This window comes from Monoraphidium neglectum, assembly GCF_000611645.1.
Source record: "Monoraphidium neglectum strain SAG 48.87 unplaced genomic scaffold scaffold00042, whole genome shotgun sequence".
Taxonomy (NCBI): domain Eukaryota; kingdom Viridiplantae; phylum Chlorophyta; class Chlorophyceae; order Sphaeropleales; family Selenastraceae; genus Monoraphidium; species Monoraphidium neglectum.
Window position 1 is genome coordinate 32,954 of NW_014013586.1, and position 16,073 is coordinate 49,026.

General features: G+C 63.1%; 5 protein-coding genes across 5 annotated transcripts in view; 2 read left to right on the forward strand and 3 right to left on the reverse strand.

The window, feature by feature from the left end:
• Nucleotides 1-1,013: 1,013 nt before the first annotated feature.
• On the reverse strand, nt 1,014-2,132 carry MNEG_0513 (hypothetical protein; the record flags this gene model as incomplete). The annotated part of the gene is made up of 3 exons (XM_014051004.1): nt 1,014-1,229; nt 1,545-1,733; nt 1,956-2,132. 3 exons carry the CDS (start codon nt 2,130-2,132, stop codon nt 1,014-1,016), a joined length of 582 nt encoding a protein of 193 aa, XP_013906458.1.
• Nucleotides 2,133-3,180: 1,048 nt separating this feature from the next.
• On the forward strand, nt 3,181-4,754 carry MNEG_0514 (thioredoxin-like protein; the record flags this gene model as incomplete). The annotated part of the gene is made up of 5 exons (XM_014051005.1): nt 3,181-3,192; nt 3,466-3,746; nt 3,964-4,075; nt 4,340-4,445; nt 4,621-4,754. 5 exons carry the CDS (start codon nt 3,181-3,183, stop codon nt 4,752-4,754), a joined length of 645 nt encoding a protein of 214 aa, XP_013906459.1.
• A 602-nt stretch (nt 4,755-5,356) lies between these two features.
• MNEG_0515 (hypothetical protein) lies at nt 5,357-9,641 on the reverse strand (the record flags this gene model as incomplete). The annotated part of the gene is made up of 9 exons (XM_014051006.1): nt 5,357-5,632; nt 5,875-6,229; nt 6,425-6,640; nt 6,940-7,016; nt 7,348-7,392; nt 7,596-7,679; nt 8,140-8,369; nt 8,519-8,675; nt 9,594-9,641. The coding sequence occupies 9 exons, from the start codon at nt 9,639-9,641 to the stop codon at nt 5,357-5,359; spliced, it is 1,488 nt and encodes a 495-aa protein (XP_013906460.1).
• A 786-nt stretch (nt 9,642-10,427) lies between these two features.
• Nucleotides 10,428-13,109, forward strand: MNEG_0516 (Protein cbbY, chromosomal; the record flags this gene model as incomplete). Its single annotated transcript, XM_014051007.1, has 7 exons — nt 10,428-10,453; nt 10,656-10,855; nt 11,195-11,280; nt 11,794-11,965; nt 12,198-12,283; nt 12,567-12,664; nt 12,902-13,109. The coding sequence occupies 7 exons, from the start codon at nt 10,428-10,430 to the stop codon at nt 13,107-13,109; spliced, it is 876 nt and encodes a 291-aa protein (XP_013906461.1).
• Nucleotides 13,110-13,647: 538 nt separating this feature from the next.
• The window catches only part of MNEG_0517 (hypothetical protein), a gene marked incomplete at both ends in the record, with an annotated part of 3,772 nt that continues 1,346 nt past the window's right edge, over nt 13,648-16,073 (reverse strand). Inside the window, 3 exons of the mRNA XM_014051008.1 lie at nt 13,648-14,023; nt 14,239-14,937; nt 15,097-15,759. Coding sequence (XP_013906462.1) covers nt 13,648-14,023; nt 14,239-14,937; nt 15,097-15,759 — 1,738 coding nt within the window. The remainder of the gene's footprint in view (nt 14,024-14,238; nt 14,938-15,096; nt 15,760-16,073) is intronic.

Here is a 16,073-nt window from a genome sequence, read left to right on the forward strand (position 1 = left end):
GGGCGTTGAACAGTGCCAACGTGTGCAAGGACGACTGTAAATTGTAATCCTCTGAGGTTTCCGCTCTGTTTATGGGTTGGTGGGGTGGGTGGGGCAAACAACTTGTTCCTCCCTGCTGACTCACCTCGGGCTGTGCTATGCCAATGCCATTTCTGTGAGAGTCACATTCCATCAACGATGTGCGTTGTTCAACAGACCGCCACTCCCCTCTACCTGCTATACAACAATATATTTGCCTTCCTGCCTCACACGCTGGCAGGCCCTACTACAGGCGTCAAGCCTGTGCCCACAGCAACGTTTCAGGCGTGTAAAGCTAGCAGTTCTTTGCACACACAGAATGCTGTATCACATATGTAACTCTGCTGCTTGATGTGACAATATGCTGTGCATCATGTGTGCAGTTTGTGCCAGCTCGCTGGTACCACCGTCATCAATCACTTGCCTACAAACTTTATGAGAGCGCGTCACTTCAATTGTTGTCCATAAGCTGCATCACGCCAAAAGACCATCAAGACTGCAAAGCTGATCCACACTATGGTTGTGGGTAATACCGTAATGTCATACTCAATTCTGATTTGTCGATATCACAGTATATATGTGCGGTAACACGATCTGGCAATATTTACAAGGGCATGTGCCTCACTTGCATATACACGAGACAAGGAGGCCAGCAAGTACAGGGCGCCAACCGCCGGTGGCTGGCGCAAAACAATGGACATGTTTCTACATCAAGTTTGCAAAAAGGGGGTGCAAGGATATTCAGAATAGTTTTCATACATGTCCCAACAAACCAACATATCACTTTGGGAAATACTCCAGCAAACTATCCTGTCCTACAACAGACTGCCGACGCAGGGTTGATTCAGCAGAGTGGATGCGCCGGCGCTGGAGGTTCGCTGCAAGCGAAGTGGCAAGCAGACCACTCATGGTGGTGCAGATTTGCAAATACCGCACAGGTACCCCGACAAAATGCACGCTGTCTGGCCTTGCTTCTTGTCGCATGAGCTGAGTACTCAGCCCAGGATGCCGCCCAGCTGGGAGAAGATGTTGCTCAGGAGGTTGAAGAGGGTCGTGTTATCCAGGATGCCCGTCAGCCCGCACAGCAGGTTGGCCAGGAGGGCCCCAGGACCGGTCTGACCGGTGATGGTCAGGATCAGCTGGTTCAGGTTCACATTGATGCCCAGCAGGTCAACAAACAGGGGGCCGAGGACGAGGTCCAGGATGTTGCACTGTTGTCAGGATGGTGGGGTGTGCGTGGGGAGGAGGGAAGGTAAAAGGGCATCGGGTCTGGAGAGCGCATCGGGTCTGGAAAGGAAGCTGCGGCAGATACAAGGTGGGGACAAGCATTGATCATCAAGAGCACTGCTGGCAGCCCAAAGCTGACAACTTTGGGATCACTGCGCAGTGGTGGTACCATATCCAGCTACGTAGCACAGGCTCAGCCTTGAGGCAGAATCTGCTTCGTGCGTACAGAGCTATGCAGGATGGCGCAGGTGTCGACAGTTTTGTGCGCAATTCTCTTCCATAAGATGGCGCATACACACCTGTGCGTTCAGGCGCCTGCCTCCGCTGACAGGGGTCAGGACAGCGTCGGCGACGGGCCAGTTAAAGGCCTTCGTCTTGGAGGCGTCCCTGACACTGGTGATGACCGTGGACAAGGCGACTCCCTTCACACACTTGGGATCCACAGCTTGGTCGCATTTGGCCACGCCATTGAAGTTGACCTTGAAAACCTAAGGATGGGGCCCAGCCGCAAAACCCCCATCTCCTGTATCTTGCGAGCCCAACAAACACTCCTGCATGCGCGCAAGTGAACGTTCTCACACGTGTGCATGCACATGCGCGCACACAAGATCCATCAATGTGCAACGTAAGTGCGCATGCATGCGTGCGTCCATGCATGCGCCTTGCGTGCAGAAGCAGCTGGCGGGCCAGTTGCGTGCAGCCATTCGGACCTCATTGTCCTGCTTGAACATGACGCCATTGAGCCAATTCTTGGCGCCGATGAAGCCACCCTGTGTGTTGTCGTCAGCCCCCGCCGGGCGGTCAGCCTTCGCAGGGGCAGCGAGGCCAGCAACCAGCAGGGCCACGGTCGCAACCGCCAGCAGCCCATGAGAGGAAGGACGCGGCATGGTTGCGGTGGAGTGTTGATTAATTATGTTCCCGTACAACGCTTTGAAGTTGTGGAACTTATCAAAGCTTGACGAGCTTTACTGTATGTACCCGTCAGCTTTCGACCGCGGCCACCGACACACAGTCGGACGGCCTGTGTGTCGCGATCCGGGTGGCCCTCACGTTATATCGAAAGGTATGCCAAAAGTTTTTGAATTGGTCACCTGCAGGTGGGGGGTGCTGGGGAATGATTTGGGCGCCAGCAATCCAGGCTGCGACTCCCACCTGCAGACCCTCATTCCTGATCAACCGCGTATGCAGCACTTGCGAGCCTGCGCTCTACAGCTCCACAGCAAAATTATCATCAAGATTATGACAATGTAGTTCATTCTTGATGCCAACAGCAACAAACGCCGCACAGGGCCTGAACGCAGGCCAGCGCTGGGTTGGAAGGCGTACAGGATTATGTGGGAGTTTTCAACAGAGGGACCCCAGGTGCGCGTCGTGCTTGGACCCTTTGGAAAGTCAGACTGCAAAGTTGAATTGGTGTCACTCTCTGGTGGTGAGAGGGCATTTTCATACCACTTGTGGCCAGCTGCCAAGTTGGACAGCTGTCCGAGCGCCATTTGACGGTCAACGGTCTTGACTGCACCCACCTGCGTCCTGGTTGCGTGTGTTGCTCTCAATTGTTCCTACCTGAGACTACGTCATCATCCACGTGTGCCTTGACATCCCTGTACATGCATGTTTGCCCGTTTGTTGTCTCAAAGCCTTGCTGCTCTGTGCTGGCACGGCAACACCGCCCACACCGTGCACTTCCATCGCACTGTTGCAGGTGACAGTGGTCTACTCGGTTGTGCAGCTGTCGTTTCAGTGCAGTTTACAATACCAACACCCGAAGATTTCTCGCCACATCCAGTCGCTTCTGAACCGCGGACATGTTGCAGCAGCGGGTGAGATTATCTCACAGCAGGCCGCAATGAGCGCCCGTTTGCCTTGGCAGTCTCAATCAGGTCTCACAAATATCACGCAGGTTGTATCGGCACGCGCCGGTTGCGCCCAAACTGCATGCGACAGCAGGTGCGCCAGCAGTGGCGAGCGCGAGTGCGCACCGCCGCCACTGGTTTGATGAGCAGAGCGTTTGGTTGCCGCTACTGGCGCAGCATAGTTGACAACAGCTGTCACATAATTATCACTGCAGCAGCGTTTTATGGAGCTCTGCAAAACAAGCAGATAGTTGCACACTGGACCGTCACCCGAAAGACGCCTGTCCCTGCTTTCCCTCGCGGCAGGGCTGTCGCTGCGCGACCGGCACCGCGCAGACGCTGTGTGGTGCCTCGTATCCGCGCTCAGCAGCAGGATGGACCCTCAGATGCCACACTTGAGGCCGCGCCTGCCCAGCAGCAGCAGCAGCAGCCGCAGCAGCAGCAGCAGCAGCCCGTCGCATCGACGAGCAGCGGCGGCGGCAATGGCCTCCTCGCCGGCGGCGCCGTGGCCATGGGTGTGGTGGTTTTCGCCGCCTCCCGGCTGCTCGCGGGAGGGCCGTCCCTGGCCGCACTGGAGAGTGAGGCGGTGCCCCTGGACGTCGCTCTGAGCAACGGGCGGCCCACGCTCGTTGAGTTTTATGCCTCATGGTGCGCACCGAGCGCACCCGAGCGTGTGCCAAGGCGCCGGCCCGCGCCCGCGCGGTGGCGTGACCAATCCATTCTCAGGCGCGCGGCAGGGGACGCCGTGACGGTGAGGCTGTGAAGAGGACCGCAGCCGGGAGGACCGCAGCCGGGCGCACGCCTTGAGACATCCACCTAGCCCGGCGGACCCCACACGACAAACCGTGTGCTTGCCCACCCGAAGGTGTGACGTGTGCCGCGCCCTGGTGCCGGCCGAGGTCGAGCTGGAGCGCGCCTACAAGGACCGCGTCAATTTTGTGATGCTCAACGTAGACAATGCAAAATGGGCGCCAGAGGTCAGCAACAAGACACATGGGGAAGGGGCAGCACGGGGCATGAGCACGTCCCTGCTCAGTGCGGGCAGGCTGCACGGGCGGGATGCGGTGGCGGTGGCGCCTGTGCATGCTCCTGCATTGCGCGGGCTGTGCCTGGGGCGCTTCGAAATTCGCCCGGATTGCTTTGCGTACATCTACGCCCCGTTCCACTTTTGCATGCCCATCCTTGTCCACCCTGTTGCGCGAACGCACAAACGCGTTGGCTCGCCCCCCCCCCCCCCGCAGGTGATGGACTACGGCGTCAACGGCATCCCCCACTTTGTGTTCCTGGGGCCGGACGGCGAGCCCCTCGCCGCCGCGGTGGGCAAGGTGCCCACGCAGGTCTTGTCAGGTGCGCTCATGCATGCCGCACGTTTGTCGATTGCAGCCGCATGCGCGCGAACTGGCATGGCCCCTGCTCCTTGTGGTGCAGTGGCTGCTGTTCTGGTGGACTGGGCGCGACGACATGACGTCATCAATGCTGGCTGTTGCACCCCCATTACCTGTCTCCCTTGCCGCCACCTCAGCCAACGTGGACGCCCTGGCGGAGGGACGCGAGCTGCCCTACGCGCGCATGAGGGGCGCCACCTCGTCCCTTCCTGCGCCGGACGCCAGCTTTGGCGGCGCCCAGAAGCTGGCCAACCCCCGCGACCACGCGTGATATGAGTGCAGACGCCTGTGACTGCAGCCGCGGACAATGTGGCTGAGACGCTGGCCTAGCCAGTGCTTTGGCAGGCCGCTTCGGCAGTTGCTGAGAGGGTCTGTGCCTCAGAATGTCATGTCTAGCCTGCCTGCCAGGGCTGTTTCCGCAGGCCAAGCTCAGAGTGAAGTGTGGGATCGCCCGTGATTAAGTGAGCAGCACCCCCCGTCCTTGTTGTCTTCCATTGCAACGCAACAAAGCAAATCACCCGCCGCACGTCGGCAATCTTTCAGCCGCGCCAACAGCACCTCGCTTGCTGTGGAAAGTAGAGTCTTTGATGCAAGCGCCATCCGTGGCGACCCACTGTAAAAAGGAGCAGTCATGCCAAAACGTGCAGAGGTGCTAACCCAGGGAAAAGCACAGCGTTGTGTTTCCCTCACCTGGGCCACTAGTGGAACATCCCCGCAGCATTCACACTCTCCCTAACGGGCTCCCAAGGCAGCCGCACAGCAGCCGCAGCCTAGGCCGGCCGACGCAGCTGCGCGACACCAGGGCACGCAGCAGCGAGCCGGCTGATGCAGCATCCCTCGGCGCCGCGCCAGCGCGCGAGGTGACGTCACCTGTCATGGCTCCGCGTCCCAGGCGATGTCGACGCTCTGCCCCTCCACCCGATTGGCGTCCGACACGCGCACGCTCAGGCCCTCCGCCGACTGCAGCAGCGCCGCGGCGTGCTGCAGCAGCCGCGCGCAGGCGGACTCGAACTGGTTGTGGGTGATGAGGGGGTCCCTAGTCAGCCGCCGCAGCCGCAGCCGCCGCCGCACGCGGGCAGAGAGGTCCTCGACGCGCGCCTCTTGGCTACGCCGCTGCGTCAAGGCGCGCAGCGCCTCTGCGCCGCGGTCCTGTGCGAGCAGATTTGGGGCGACTCAAGGGTTCAGGATGAAAAAATTCTGACTGGTAGCTCCGCCCGCAGGGAACCAGTGGGTGTATGTGCGAGCTACGTGGCTCGTTTGATGGGTGGGTGGCGCAGTGGCGCCGAGATCTGAGAGTGACGTTTGGCGAGTAAGGGCGCGCAGGCTGCGTCACCACTCCAAGCACCAACCCTCGTCCCTCGTGCCCGCTGCCTTGCGGGCGCCCCTCCCACCTGCACAAATCCGTAGACTTGGTGGGCCTCTGCAGACACGGGCACTTGCAGGCAGCCCATCCCCTCGGACACCTCAAAGCCACTGCCCCTACCACTGCCACTGCCGCTGCCGCTGCCACTGCCGGCCGCACCGCCACCGCCGCTGCCACCGCCGGCCCCGCCCTCGGCACTGCTTTGCAGAGGTGCCACGTACAGCGGCAACTCAGAGAAGGGTGGCGGCGTTTGGGCTCTGCTGGTCCCCGGTTCGCTGCTGCTGCTGCTGCTGCTGCTGCTGCCAGGACTGCTGCGCGGTGCGCCCGCAGCCGCAACTGGTCCGTACTGCGCCGAGTGCTTGGCGAGCCGCTCAAGGAACAGCCTGTGGTGGCGGGGTGTTTGTTAGCCGGGTGGCGCAGCAGGCAAGGCCCATGCGAGGTTGGCAACATATGCAACAATTTGCACCATGCCCGCGACCTCACGCAGTGATGACGCGCCTGTGAACAACCTGGCTGTCAGCACGGCCACACCTCCCCTCACACCCGTTGCGCCCTCAACCATGCAACCCCTCCTGCACCTGTAGTCGGGGGTCATCGCCAGCGCCGCCGGCGCAAACACCATCCCCAGCCCCGCCGCGCCCGCCACCGCGCCCTCGAGCCGCCGCAGCGCCGCGGCGGCCTCGCGCCTCGACGCCGCGAAGCGCAGGTCGGCCCCTCCGAGGAAGTCGGCCCAGAACTCACGGTCTTCCTCGGACGCGTCCAGCCACAGGGTCCCGCGCACATCCATGACGGTCCTGCAAAGCGGGCGGCATCGGCAAAGATGCATGATGCGTTTTTTCGTCAGTGGGGTGACCACGGCTCAGTTTGTTGTCCGCGACGAGGTGGCTTGTGTGGCTGTTTCTGCGATGCGCACACATTTATGTCTGTGAGAAGGCTTCAACCACGCGTGCACCATGAGGACCCGAACACACAGCGCGAGCCAGGTTTGTGAACAAGCTGCCATGCTCGTTGACGAACCCTTGCAGAAGGTCAGGCAAGACGGGGGGGCAAGCACACCCAAAACTGCCGAACTCAAATGAGAGCCAATGCCCACTTTGAGCCGAACATGATGTGTGCGCCTGTGACGTCAGCCCCCTCCGTCGCCAGCTCGTCCAGCACCCGCGCCAGCGCCTGAGGTGGAGTTGGCCGGCGCGACGGATGGCGTGCTCAACATGATGTGTTTTGGTGTACAGGTGGCGGGCGCGAAGTTGAGGAGGCAGGCACACGGCATGACGGACCAATCGCCTGTAGACTGCCTCGCGAGTGCGACGCAGGCGTGGGCTGGCAGCGCAGCACGGAGGCCCCAACAAAGCATGGCCGGTGGGCCGGGTCCACCCCTGCTTGTCGTCAAACCATCCCCAATCATTGCTGGGGCACCAATCGTGAATGCAAGCAGTCTTTCCCACAGGAGCCGCAACGGGTGTATGCGCCCCTCCGCGCCGCTCGCCTGCAGCAGCTCGACCTGGCGCGGCCCCGGGAAGTCGCCGGGGCCAAACCCAACGACGACCTGGGGCAGGCAGGGTGCGGGTGAGGGGGCAAGATGCGTGGCGCACTGGGTCAAGCGCCAGGATGGAGCCATCAACCCCATCCCCCACAGTGCTGCGGAGTGCCGTGGCCGGCTGACGCGACGATGGGACCCGTCTCAGAGCGGGCGGGCGTGTTGTGCGAAGATGAGTGCGGCTTAGGGCCTGGGACCAGGCCCGTGCTCACCTGCCGTGCGAGGCGCATTGCGCCGCGCATGTTGGCAGCCTGCACCTCCCAGCCAACGCCGCCCGACTCTGCTTGCCGTACCACCTACGCGTGCAGGCGACGGAGGGCGGGCGCCGCCATTTGGCGATATGGGTGATGTCACGATGACGACGCAAATGATGGATGTTTCATCCATCACACCAGCCACCACGCTATCCTCCACTTCCACGAATCAGATTCAAACCATGTGAACGCCATACTGAAACATCACCAAACAATGCACAAATACTTCTCCAAAACCCCTGCGCTCATGGTGCGTGAACCCAGGAACCGCTTTGTCGCGGCACACACCACACACACATCCGCGCGCATGCCTGCATCAAGCTACCCCTCAAGGCCCCACGTGCACGCGGCCACAAACTTACATATGCAAACATGCACACCACACGCGCACACACACACACACACACACACACACACACACGTTCCACAAACACGCCCAAATGCAGCCACACACGCGCGCACACACAGTAACACACACAAAGACAATCTCTCACCCACTCACCTCGGCTGCCTCTGGTAGGAATACGAGCAGCCTCTGCCGCGCCGCCTGCTCCTCCTGTGTGTCTGCCAGGTCGGCGGTCAGCCCGCACATTCCCAGCAGCTTGGCAAGGGCTTTCTTGGTGGCCGCTGACAGCGCGCCGCCCCCGCCTGGGCTCGGCTCAGGCGGGGGAAGGGTCACCTCCGCCCGGGCCAGCGCTGCCCGAGCGACGGGCTTGGCGTCATCGCCCTCATCTGTGAGGACACGCGAAGGGGACGCATGGCTGTGTCTGCTTGTAGGGTATAATTATTACAAAGGAAAGCAGGGGTGCGGTGCATGGGGAGGCCGAGGCTGCTTGCATGCATCGCTGCAGGTTAACCGGCCATCCCCATGCAGCATTCACCTGTTGCATCGAAGTCCGTGGCTTCCGCGTCCTCCTGCGGCCTGAGGAAGAAGCGGAAGCGGTACGGCGTGCGCGCGGCGGGGCCGGCGTCGCCGGGCTCCCTCTTGGCGAGATCGAGGTACTCCTGGAGCAGCTGGAAGGAGCGCTGGTTCTCCGCCTGGGGACGCGGGTGAGGGCAGTGAGACAAGACAGGGGGGGTTGGGGCCAGCACGTGCGTGTGTATTGACAATCTGATGGGTTGGAGCCGGTGGGCGGAGGGAGGGCACGTGTTTATTGCCTTCTGGGGTGTGATGGCTTCCCAGCGGTGACTTCAAGGTTTGCCCCACGGCTGAGGATGCGTGGGGAGCCAGGGTCCGGCCCTCTGTGCGGCCGCGCGTCCCCTTGTACCTGCTCCGCCGGCCACTCCGTGAAAAGGTCAGGATGCACCTTCAAAAACAGCGATTTGATCGCGACCTTCAGCGGCAGAGCCGCGGGTGCTGCACCGCCTGCGTCGCCAGTGGCGCCGCTGCTCCAGAGTCGTCTGTCTTGAAGTTGCGATGACACGCACTGGGGCGCAATCCAGCGAGGCAATTCAATTGACAATTTTGCTATCAAGCACCGACCGCGGTTCATACTGCATCACAAGTCGCAGATCATCGAATCTTGGACACCATGGACGTGCTACCGCTGATGTTATAGTTTGGATGCAATCCCTACAAGCCTCACAACTACGGTACGTGGCTGCACAGCAGCACCCGAGATGCCGCCAGGCGTTGGAAGCTTGGATTTGGTGTAGGCGGGAATGCTTGCGCTCTGCTGTGGACTGCCGCCTCCGAGCCAGCCATTCCTGCTTGTTGGGTGCTGCGTATGGCAGTCGCGGCCTACCCGAGGAATCAGGGCCTGGGTCTCTGCCACCTGGCCGCACGCGGCGCCTTGACAAGGTCGGCGTCTGTGAGGCGCATTGCAGTCGCCACCCTTGCGGCAGAGACGCGTGCAATGAGGCTGGCCAGGCAGGTGGCACAGCTCTGCACACTGATATCTGGCATGCCAGTTGAGAAACCAGCACTCATTTGCTCGCCTGGCCGGTGCATCGGACTCGGGTGGAGCCGCGGTACCGCTCAGCAACAAACACGGCAGCAATCATGAGGGGCAATGGCAATCGCATGACATGGCAGTGGCAAATGAGGGGCAGCAATCGCGCGAAGATTGTTGCCATGGCTGATTAATGATCGTGGCCACCGTCGTTAGACGATGTTCGTGCGGCTGAGACGCTCGCCGTTGCTTGCAGCAGCTCCTTTTGTCGCCGCCTTTCCTTGAAAAGCTGCAGGCCGTGCGTTGTTGATCAGCCGTGCCATCCCGAAACAAAGCGGCGCATTGATTTTGTGATAGTGTGTTGTGCACACAACTTCAGAAGTGTCTATAGCCAGAGCAGGCACTGGCTCCTGCTGGTGTGCCTGCCTGGGGTGCCGATGTGGGGTGCCGATGCCTTCTCAGACCTTGCCAAACGCTCGCACGCGCCCCAAAAACCTATATGCGCCCCCCATCGGCCCCCCGCACGCCCCGCCGCCGGCTCTGACTGACACCCCCCCCCCCGGCCCCCGCCGTCCGAAATACGTTGCGGGTCAAGCAGTCAACCCTCGGTGCATGCGCATGCAAGGTCTTTTGCCAGGCATCCGGACCATGATAGCTTGTGACAGGAGGTAATTTATATGTTGTAACCCACGTTCTTGAAGTTCCTTCAAGAACGTGGCTCACGTACAGCGCTGCGTCACTGCCTGCTGTCTGGCACACCGGCCAACACCCAGTGACCCAGAACGCGATCTGGAAACCACCCAGCTACCCTCAATTGCACTGTCTCTTTGTATTCCCTGCTCCTCAGCCGAACTATCGCTGTCACGTTGGCGTTTGTGCGCTCCGGGCCCCGCCCAACATGCAGACTCGTGCGCTCTCCGGGAGGTGCGAATTAGACAGCGACAAGTACTTGCACTAGGGTGTATTGTCACGTCTGGCTGAGCAATGGGGCACGGCAGATGCACCCAACGTTTGCGTGTGCGTGCGTGCGTTGCGCACTTGAGCTGCTGCACGCGCTCGAGGGCAAAAGCGACGCAGCTGTCCAGAGCAGGGGCCTTGACATTGCATAATCACATGCGCGCCGCAGGCCCTCGGCCGCCCGCGCCTCCTGCCGCCCGTTCTCCGCCTCCCGCAATGGCCCGGCCCCGCGTGCCGGCGTGCTCGCGGCAGCGGGGCCCTCTGCCGCGCCACTGCCAGAGGCGCTGCTGTTTGACTGCGACGGGGTCATCGTTGATACAGAGAAGGACGGCCACAGGGTGTCCTTCAACGAGGCCTTCAAGCGCAAGGGTTCGTGCGGCTGCCTGGACGGTTGGGTCGGGCGGCCTGGAGGGTGCACGATCCTGGACAGTTGTGGGCGCGGTGGATAGCCGCAGCTGGTGGGGCTGCTGTGCTGATGGATTGGTTTAAGGATTGCACCGAGTGCCACGGCTGTTCCTGCACCTTCTCCTTCTGCTGCTGCTGCTGCTGCTGTATCCTCCGCCAAATTTCTAGGCGGCAGGTCAAGCGCCTATGCAGCGCGCACAGTTGCGCGTGCTTCACTCGAAGCCCTATCATCACCCAGACGCGGCGGTGTCGAATGACCTGTTTGTGCTCCTGTCCGCCGGCCGCTGGCGGTTGCGCGTCCAGGCCTTGACCATGATTGGGGTGTTGAGCTGTACGGGGAGCTGCTGGAGATCGGCGGCGGCAAGGAGCGCATGACAAAGTACTTCAAGGTGAGGTTGGGCTGGGGTGGGAGGAGCTTGAAGGCATGATTGAGGCAGTGCATGTGTATGTTCTTGTTGAGAGTTCACGGGAGATGACGCGGCGGCCAGGGATGCAGGTCAACAGCAATGGTTGCGTGTGCGTCATCGGGCAAGCCAGGATGAGCGTGCGTGCATAAGCCCACAACAGACGCACACGCACGCATCTGTCCGACCGCATCAAATTGGCATGTGACTGTGTGCGAGACGGGGAGGGCGGGTGTTGAAGTGTGCATTTGCAAGAGGGCGTGCGTATTTGGGTGGGTTTGGGTGGGTACGTGCGTCCACGTTGTGTGCGCTTGCCGAAAGCATGCGACCAGATGCAAGCACAGCGTCACATGCCAGCGCCGCCCAGGCACCATCCCGGGCGCGTGCCCCCCCGCAGCTCCCAAACACGCCCCAACCATCCCCTCCCCCACCAGCCGACCCCGCCTCCCTCTCCGCACACAACACTTGCGCACGCGACCCCTCCCCTCCTCACGCCAGGACGTCGCCGACCGCGAGCCCTTCCGCACCACGACAGACCCCGCTGCCCAGCAGGAGCTGGTGAAGGGCCTCCACCTGCTGAAGACCGACCTGTTCATGGACCTCGTGGAGGCGGGCAGCATGCCGCTGCGGCCGGGGGTGGCGCGGCTGGTCAAGGAGGCGGTCGCGGCCGGTAGGGGAGTCAGTCACCGGAGGGGCGGTTCTGAGTGCAGAGGAGTGGTCTGCAGGGGGGTTCCAGGGGCTTGTTGGAGGGGTTACAGGGGGTGAGCGTGCCTCGGTGTTGAGGTAGACGCAGGTTGAGGACTCAGAGTCGGGCGGCGGGGACTAGCGAATGGGTTTGAGGGTACAGGTTTGGATGTGAACGTGCGTGCATTCGCGTGCGCCCCCGCTCGCTCGACCCCCAGGCGTCCCCGTGGCGGTGTGCTCCACCAGCAATGAGCGGGCCGTGAGCACCATCGTGCGCGTGATGCTCGGGGAGGACGTGGCCAAGGTGGGGGTTGGGGTGTGGGTGGGGATGGAGGGGCGCGCAGCCCCGGAGTACTGGGGTAGAGCCGCCGGATTGAAGGGCTTTCGATGCTGCTGCGCTTGCCAGGACCAGCAGCAGACAACTCGCGCTGCGCAGCCCCCGGGCACCACCCTGCTTGGCGACAGCCACCAGGCGCCTCAGGCCCCCAGCGCCGTGTGTGAATGCTGCCCTGCCATATCATGCCTAGCTGGCTTCATGACACCAACTTGTGCAACACAATTGGGCTTACCGGGCACTTGCAATCCAGGTGATGCGTGTGTTTGCGGGGGACGTGGTGCCCAAGAAGAAGCCTGATCCGGCCATCTACCTGCTGGCGGCGAAGGAGCTGGGGGTGTCCCCCGCCAGGTGTGCTGCTTGGGGCCCCTGGTGCAGGGGTAGCCTTAGGTTTGCGCCGACCACTGCCTGTTCATAGGCCTCAAAGCGGCCATGTTGGCAACAAGCCAATCCCCAACCACAGGTTTGTGTGTGAATCACCTCCCGCCCCTCACACAACCTCCCAGTCAAGGGCGTCAACATAGCCGAAGCACCTCTCACACATCCTCAAAAGCACCCGTGCACGCCTTCCCCCCAAACCATGTGCAGGTGTGTTGTGGTCGAGGATAGCCGCATCGGCCTCAGGGCCGCCAAGTCGGCTGGCATGACCTGCATCGTCACAAAGTCCTCCTACACGCAGAACGAGGACTTCACCGGCGCCGACGCGGTGTTTGACTCGCTGGACGCCGGGGAGGTGACGCTGGCCAAGCTGTCGGAGCTGGCTGCGGCCGCGACGGCCGCCAACGCGGCTGCGTGACGGGTGGCTTGAGTGTGCATGTGTTCATGGGGGTGGGGTGCTCGACAGGTCACATGAGATTTGTGGCCTACTTGCTTGGCCAAATCAACGCTCTGGTTCAGGGCTTGGCAGTATTGCCGGCTGAGGGGTGCTGAGACTGTATGCTGGGCACCTGTCCGCCACGCTCGTCTCATCTGCACTGCACACTTACCTGGCTCTGGCGGCTGCCGGATCGCTCTTTAGGGGGGTGCATAGCTGTGCCAGCTGTGCCATTCTGAGCAAATGTCGCTCAGACCCTGGCGTGGTGTGAGTGCTGCTGCGGTCCTGCGTTTTACGCCCCTTATTTGTGCTGTGTCTGTTGTTTGGTGTTCTACAGAGGTCTCGAGCCCGTCTTTAGGCCGATTTTACAGCCGTGAGAGGTACTTGAGGGTTACAAATTCTGTTTCTTGTCTGCGGTGGTTGGCTGCTCTGTGTACTGCTGCCTGCTGAGGGCCAGGAAAGAAGGCGTCACAACAAGCAGCAAACTTCAAGTAGTACGCCATAAAGCCGAAGCGTTACATCAGCCAAACCAGTGCTGCTGATGATCTCCTGGTAGCGCCAGCCCCGGCCCCTCGCCCGCCTCCCCTCCATCACCTGCCGCCTCCGCCGCGCGCAACGCACCAGCAAGCCGCTGCTGCTTCAGCGTTATCAGCTGCACCGCCGCCATTGCGGCCTCGACCTCGCGCCTCGCCTCGGCCCGCGCCGCCTCCGCCTCCCACTGCGCGCGCTCTGCAGCCGCCGCCATCTCGTGGCGCTGAGTCAGCACCTCGGCCTGGAGCCTGCCGCACTGCGCGGCGCGGTCGTCGAGCGCCGAGGCGGCGGCGGAAGCCGCGGCGCGCGCCTCGCGGGCGGCGGCCTCTGCGGCGGCGGTGGCGCTCTTCTGCTCGCGCAGCGCCCTGCAGTGGCGGCCACGGGGAGGGCAGTGGTTTGATGGTCGTGCCCTCAACAGCTGAGCTTGATTGGCATTCCTGGCAGCTCAAAATACCTGCCACCAAAAATTTACTCAGACCCTCTGCTACAGCTGAGCGTGCTGCAGTGTGACGCCTCTTCAGGTGCGTTCCCGGTGCAATCCCAGTTCCCAGTGCCAGCACACAACTTCTGTGGTGCCCACCTGTGCAGCTGCTCCAGCTCAGCCTGCAGCGCAGCTGCCTGCCGGCGGTACGCCTCTGCCTGCACGCGCTGCAGCGCAGCGCCCGCCTCGCCACCCTGGTCCCTGCCGCCCTCAGCGCCGCCGCCGCCCACACCAGTGGCCCTGCTAGGCGCCGCTGCGCTGGCCCTGAGGGCGGCGCCGTCTAAACTGACATTACCGAGCGCCGCCCCGCCACCAGAGGGCGGAAGGCATGGGCCCCCACCCTGTTCCGGTGCTGCTGCTGTCGCTGCTGTTGCTGCCTCCGGACCATGCGAATGGCTCCCCAAAACGGCCGCCAGCCGCGCGGCCAGGTGCCCCCGCTGCGCCTCCAGCTCGGACACCGCGTCCAGCAGCCGCCGCCGCTGCTGGTCCCCCGCGCGCCGGGCCTCCAGCTCCGCCCCCGCCCTCTCTGCCGCCATGCGCTCAATCAAGGCGTCCCGCTCCGCCTGCCACCTGCCCTTCGCCTCCTCGAGCTGCCGCCGCCCCTCCAGCCGGGCGTCCAGCACCGCCGCAGCCCTCGCCTGCTCCCCCGCCTCGGCGGCACGCGCGGCGTCCGCCGCGGCAACCCGCGCAGCCTCCGCGGCGCCGCGCGTGGCGTCGTCCAATGCGAGGGAGAGCTGTGCCGCGCGCTGCTGCAGCGCCTGCGCGCGCGCGTCCGCGCTGGCGGCCTGGTCGCGCAGCCTGCGGGGCGGGGGTTGACGCGGGGCGCTGTGGTTGTGCGGAGCAACGAATTGCGCCGCGCGGCGGCGCTGCACTGCGCTTGGCTTGCACCACCGCCACTGCAGCAACCTCTTGGTTTTCATGCGTCTGCGGCTTCACGCAACCACAGCATCGGCCCACCTGCTGCCCCACTCCTGGTCGGCCTGCTGCTGCCGAGCGTCCGCCTCCCGCTGCACCTCGTCCACCCGCCGCCGCGCCTCCGCCGTCGCCGCCTCTGCCGCCCCCGCCGCCGCCTCGGCCGCGCCCGCCCTCGCCGCCGCATCGGCGGCCCGCGCCTCGGACTCCTGCAGCCGCGCCTGCAGCGCCTCTTCCCGCTCGCGGGCCGCCTCCAGCAACGAGCTGCTGACAGCCTCCGCCGCCAGGCGGTCCGCCGCTGCGTCGGAAGCCCGCAGCCGCCACGCCTCCTTGCCAGAGGCGTCCGCCGCCGCCAGCTTCCGGCCGGCATCTTCCAGCAGGCCCTGCATCTGCTGCGCTTGCTGCTGGGCGGCCTTGAGCTCTAAGACCAATTTCTGCTCCCTTACACGGGTGTCCTCATCTCTCAAAGCCCCCTGCAGCAACAGCTGCTGCAGCGCCACAGCCGCGGCCGCCACAGCCGCCTGCGTGAGCGGCTGCGCCACCGCTTCCTGCGGCGCCTTGCTGGCTTCGATGGCGGCCGCCGCGGCCGCCGCGTCGGTGGCGCCGGCGGCGTCTGTTGCTTCGCTTGTGGTAGCGGCCGTGCCAAGGCTTGCCTGCTTCAGGAGCGGCCTCAAGACCTCCGCTGCTGCCTGAGCCTCGATCGCATCCCTGCAGATGAAGGGCCAAGAACAAACTCAATTAGAAGGGGTAGGCTGCTTGCAGCACACACAAGCAACCACGATCTTGATACACACGCTTGCTGCAGATCAACACACTGGTGACTGGGTCAGAGACAGCCGAGGTGCGCTGCACCTCGCCGCTGATGCGACTGCGCCCGCCCATCCCCGTCAGTGCGTCCCGCTTGGCGTCCCGTCACCTGGCAGCCAGCTCGGCCCTGGCCATCTTGAGCTGCTCGCCCAGCCGCAGGGTTGCCTGCGCCTGGTCTGCCAACCGCTCAGCGTGCCTGCGGGCTGGATCGGGGG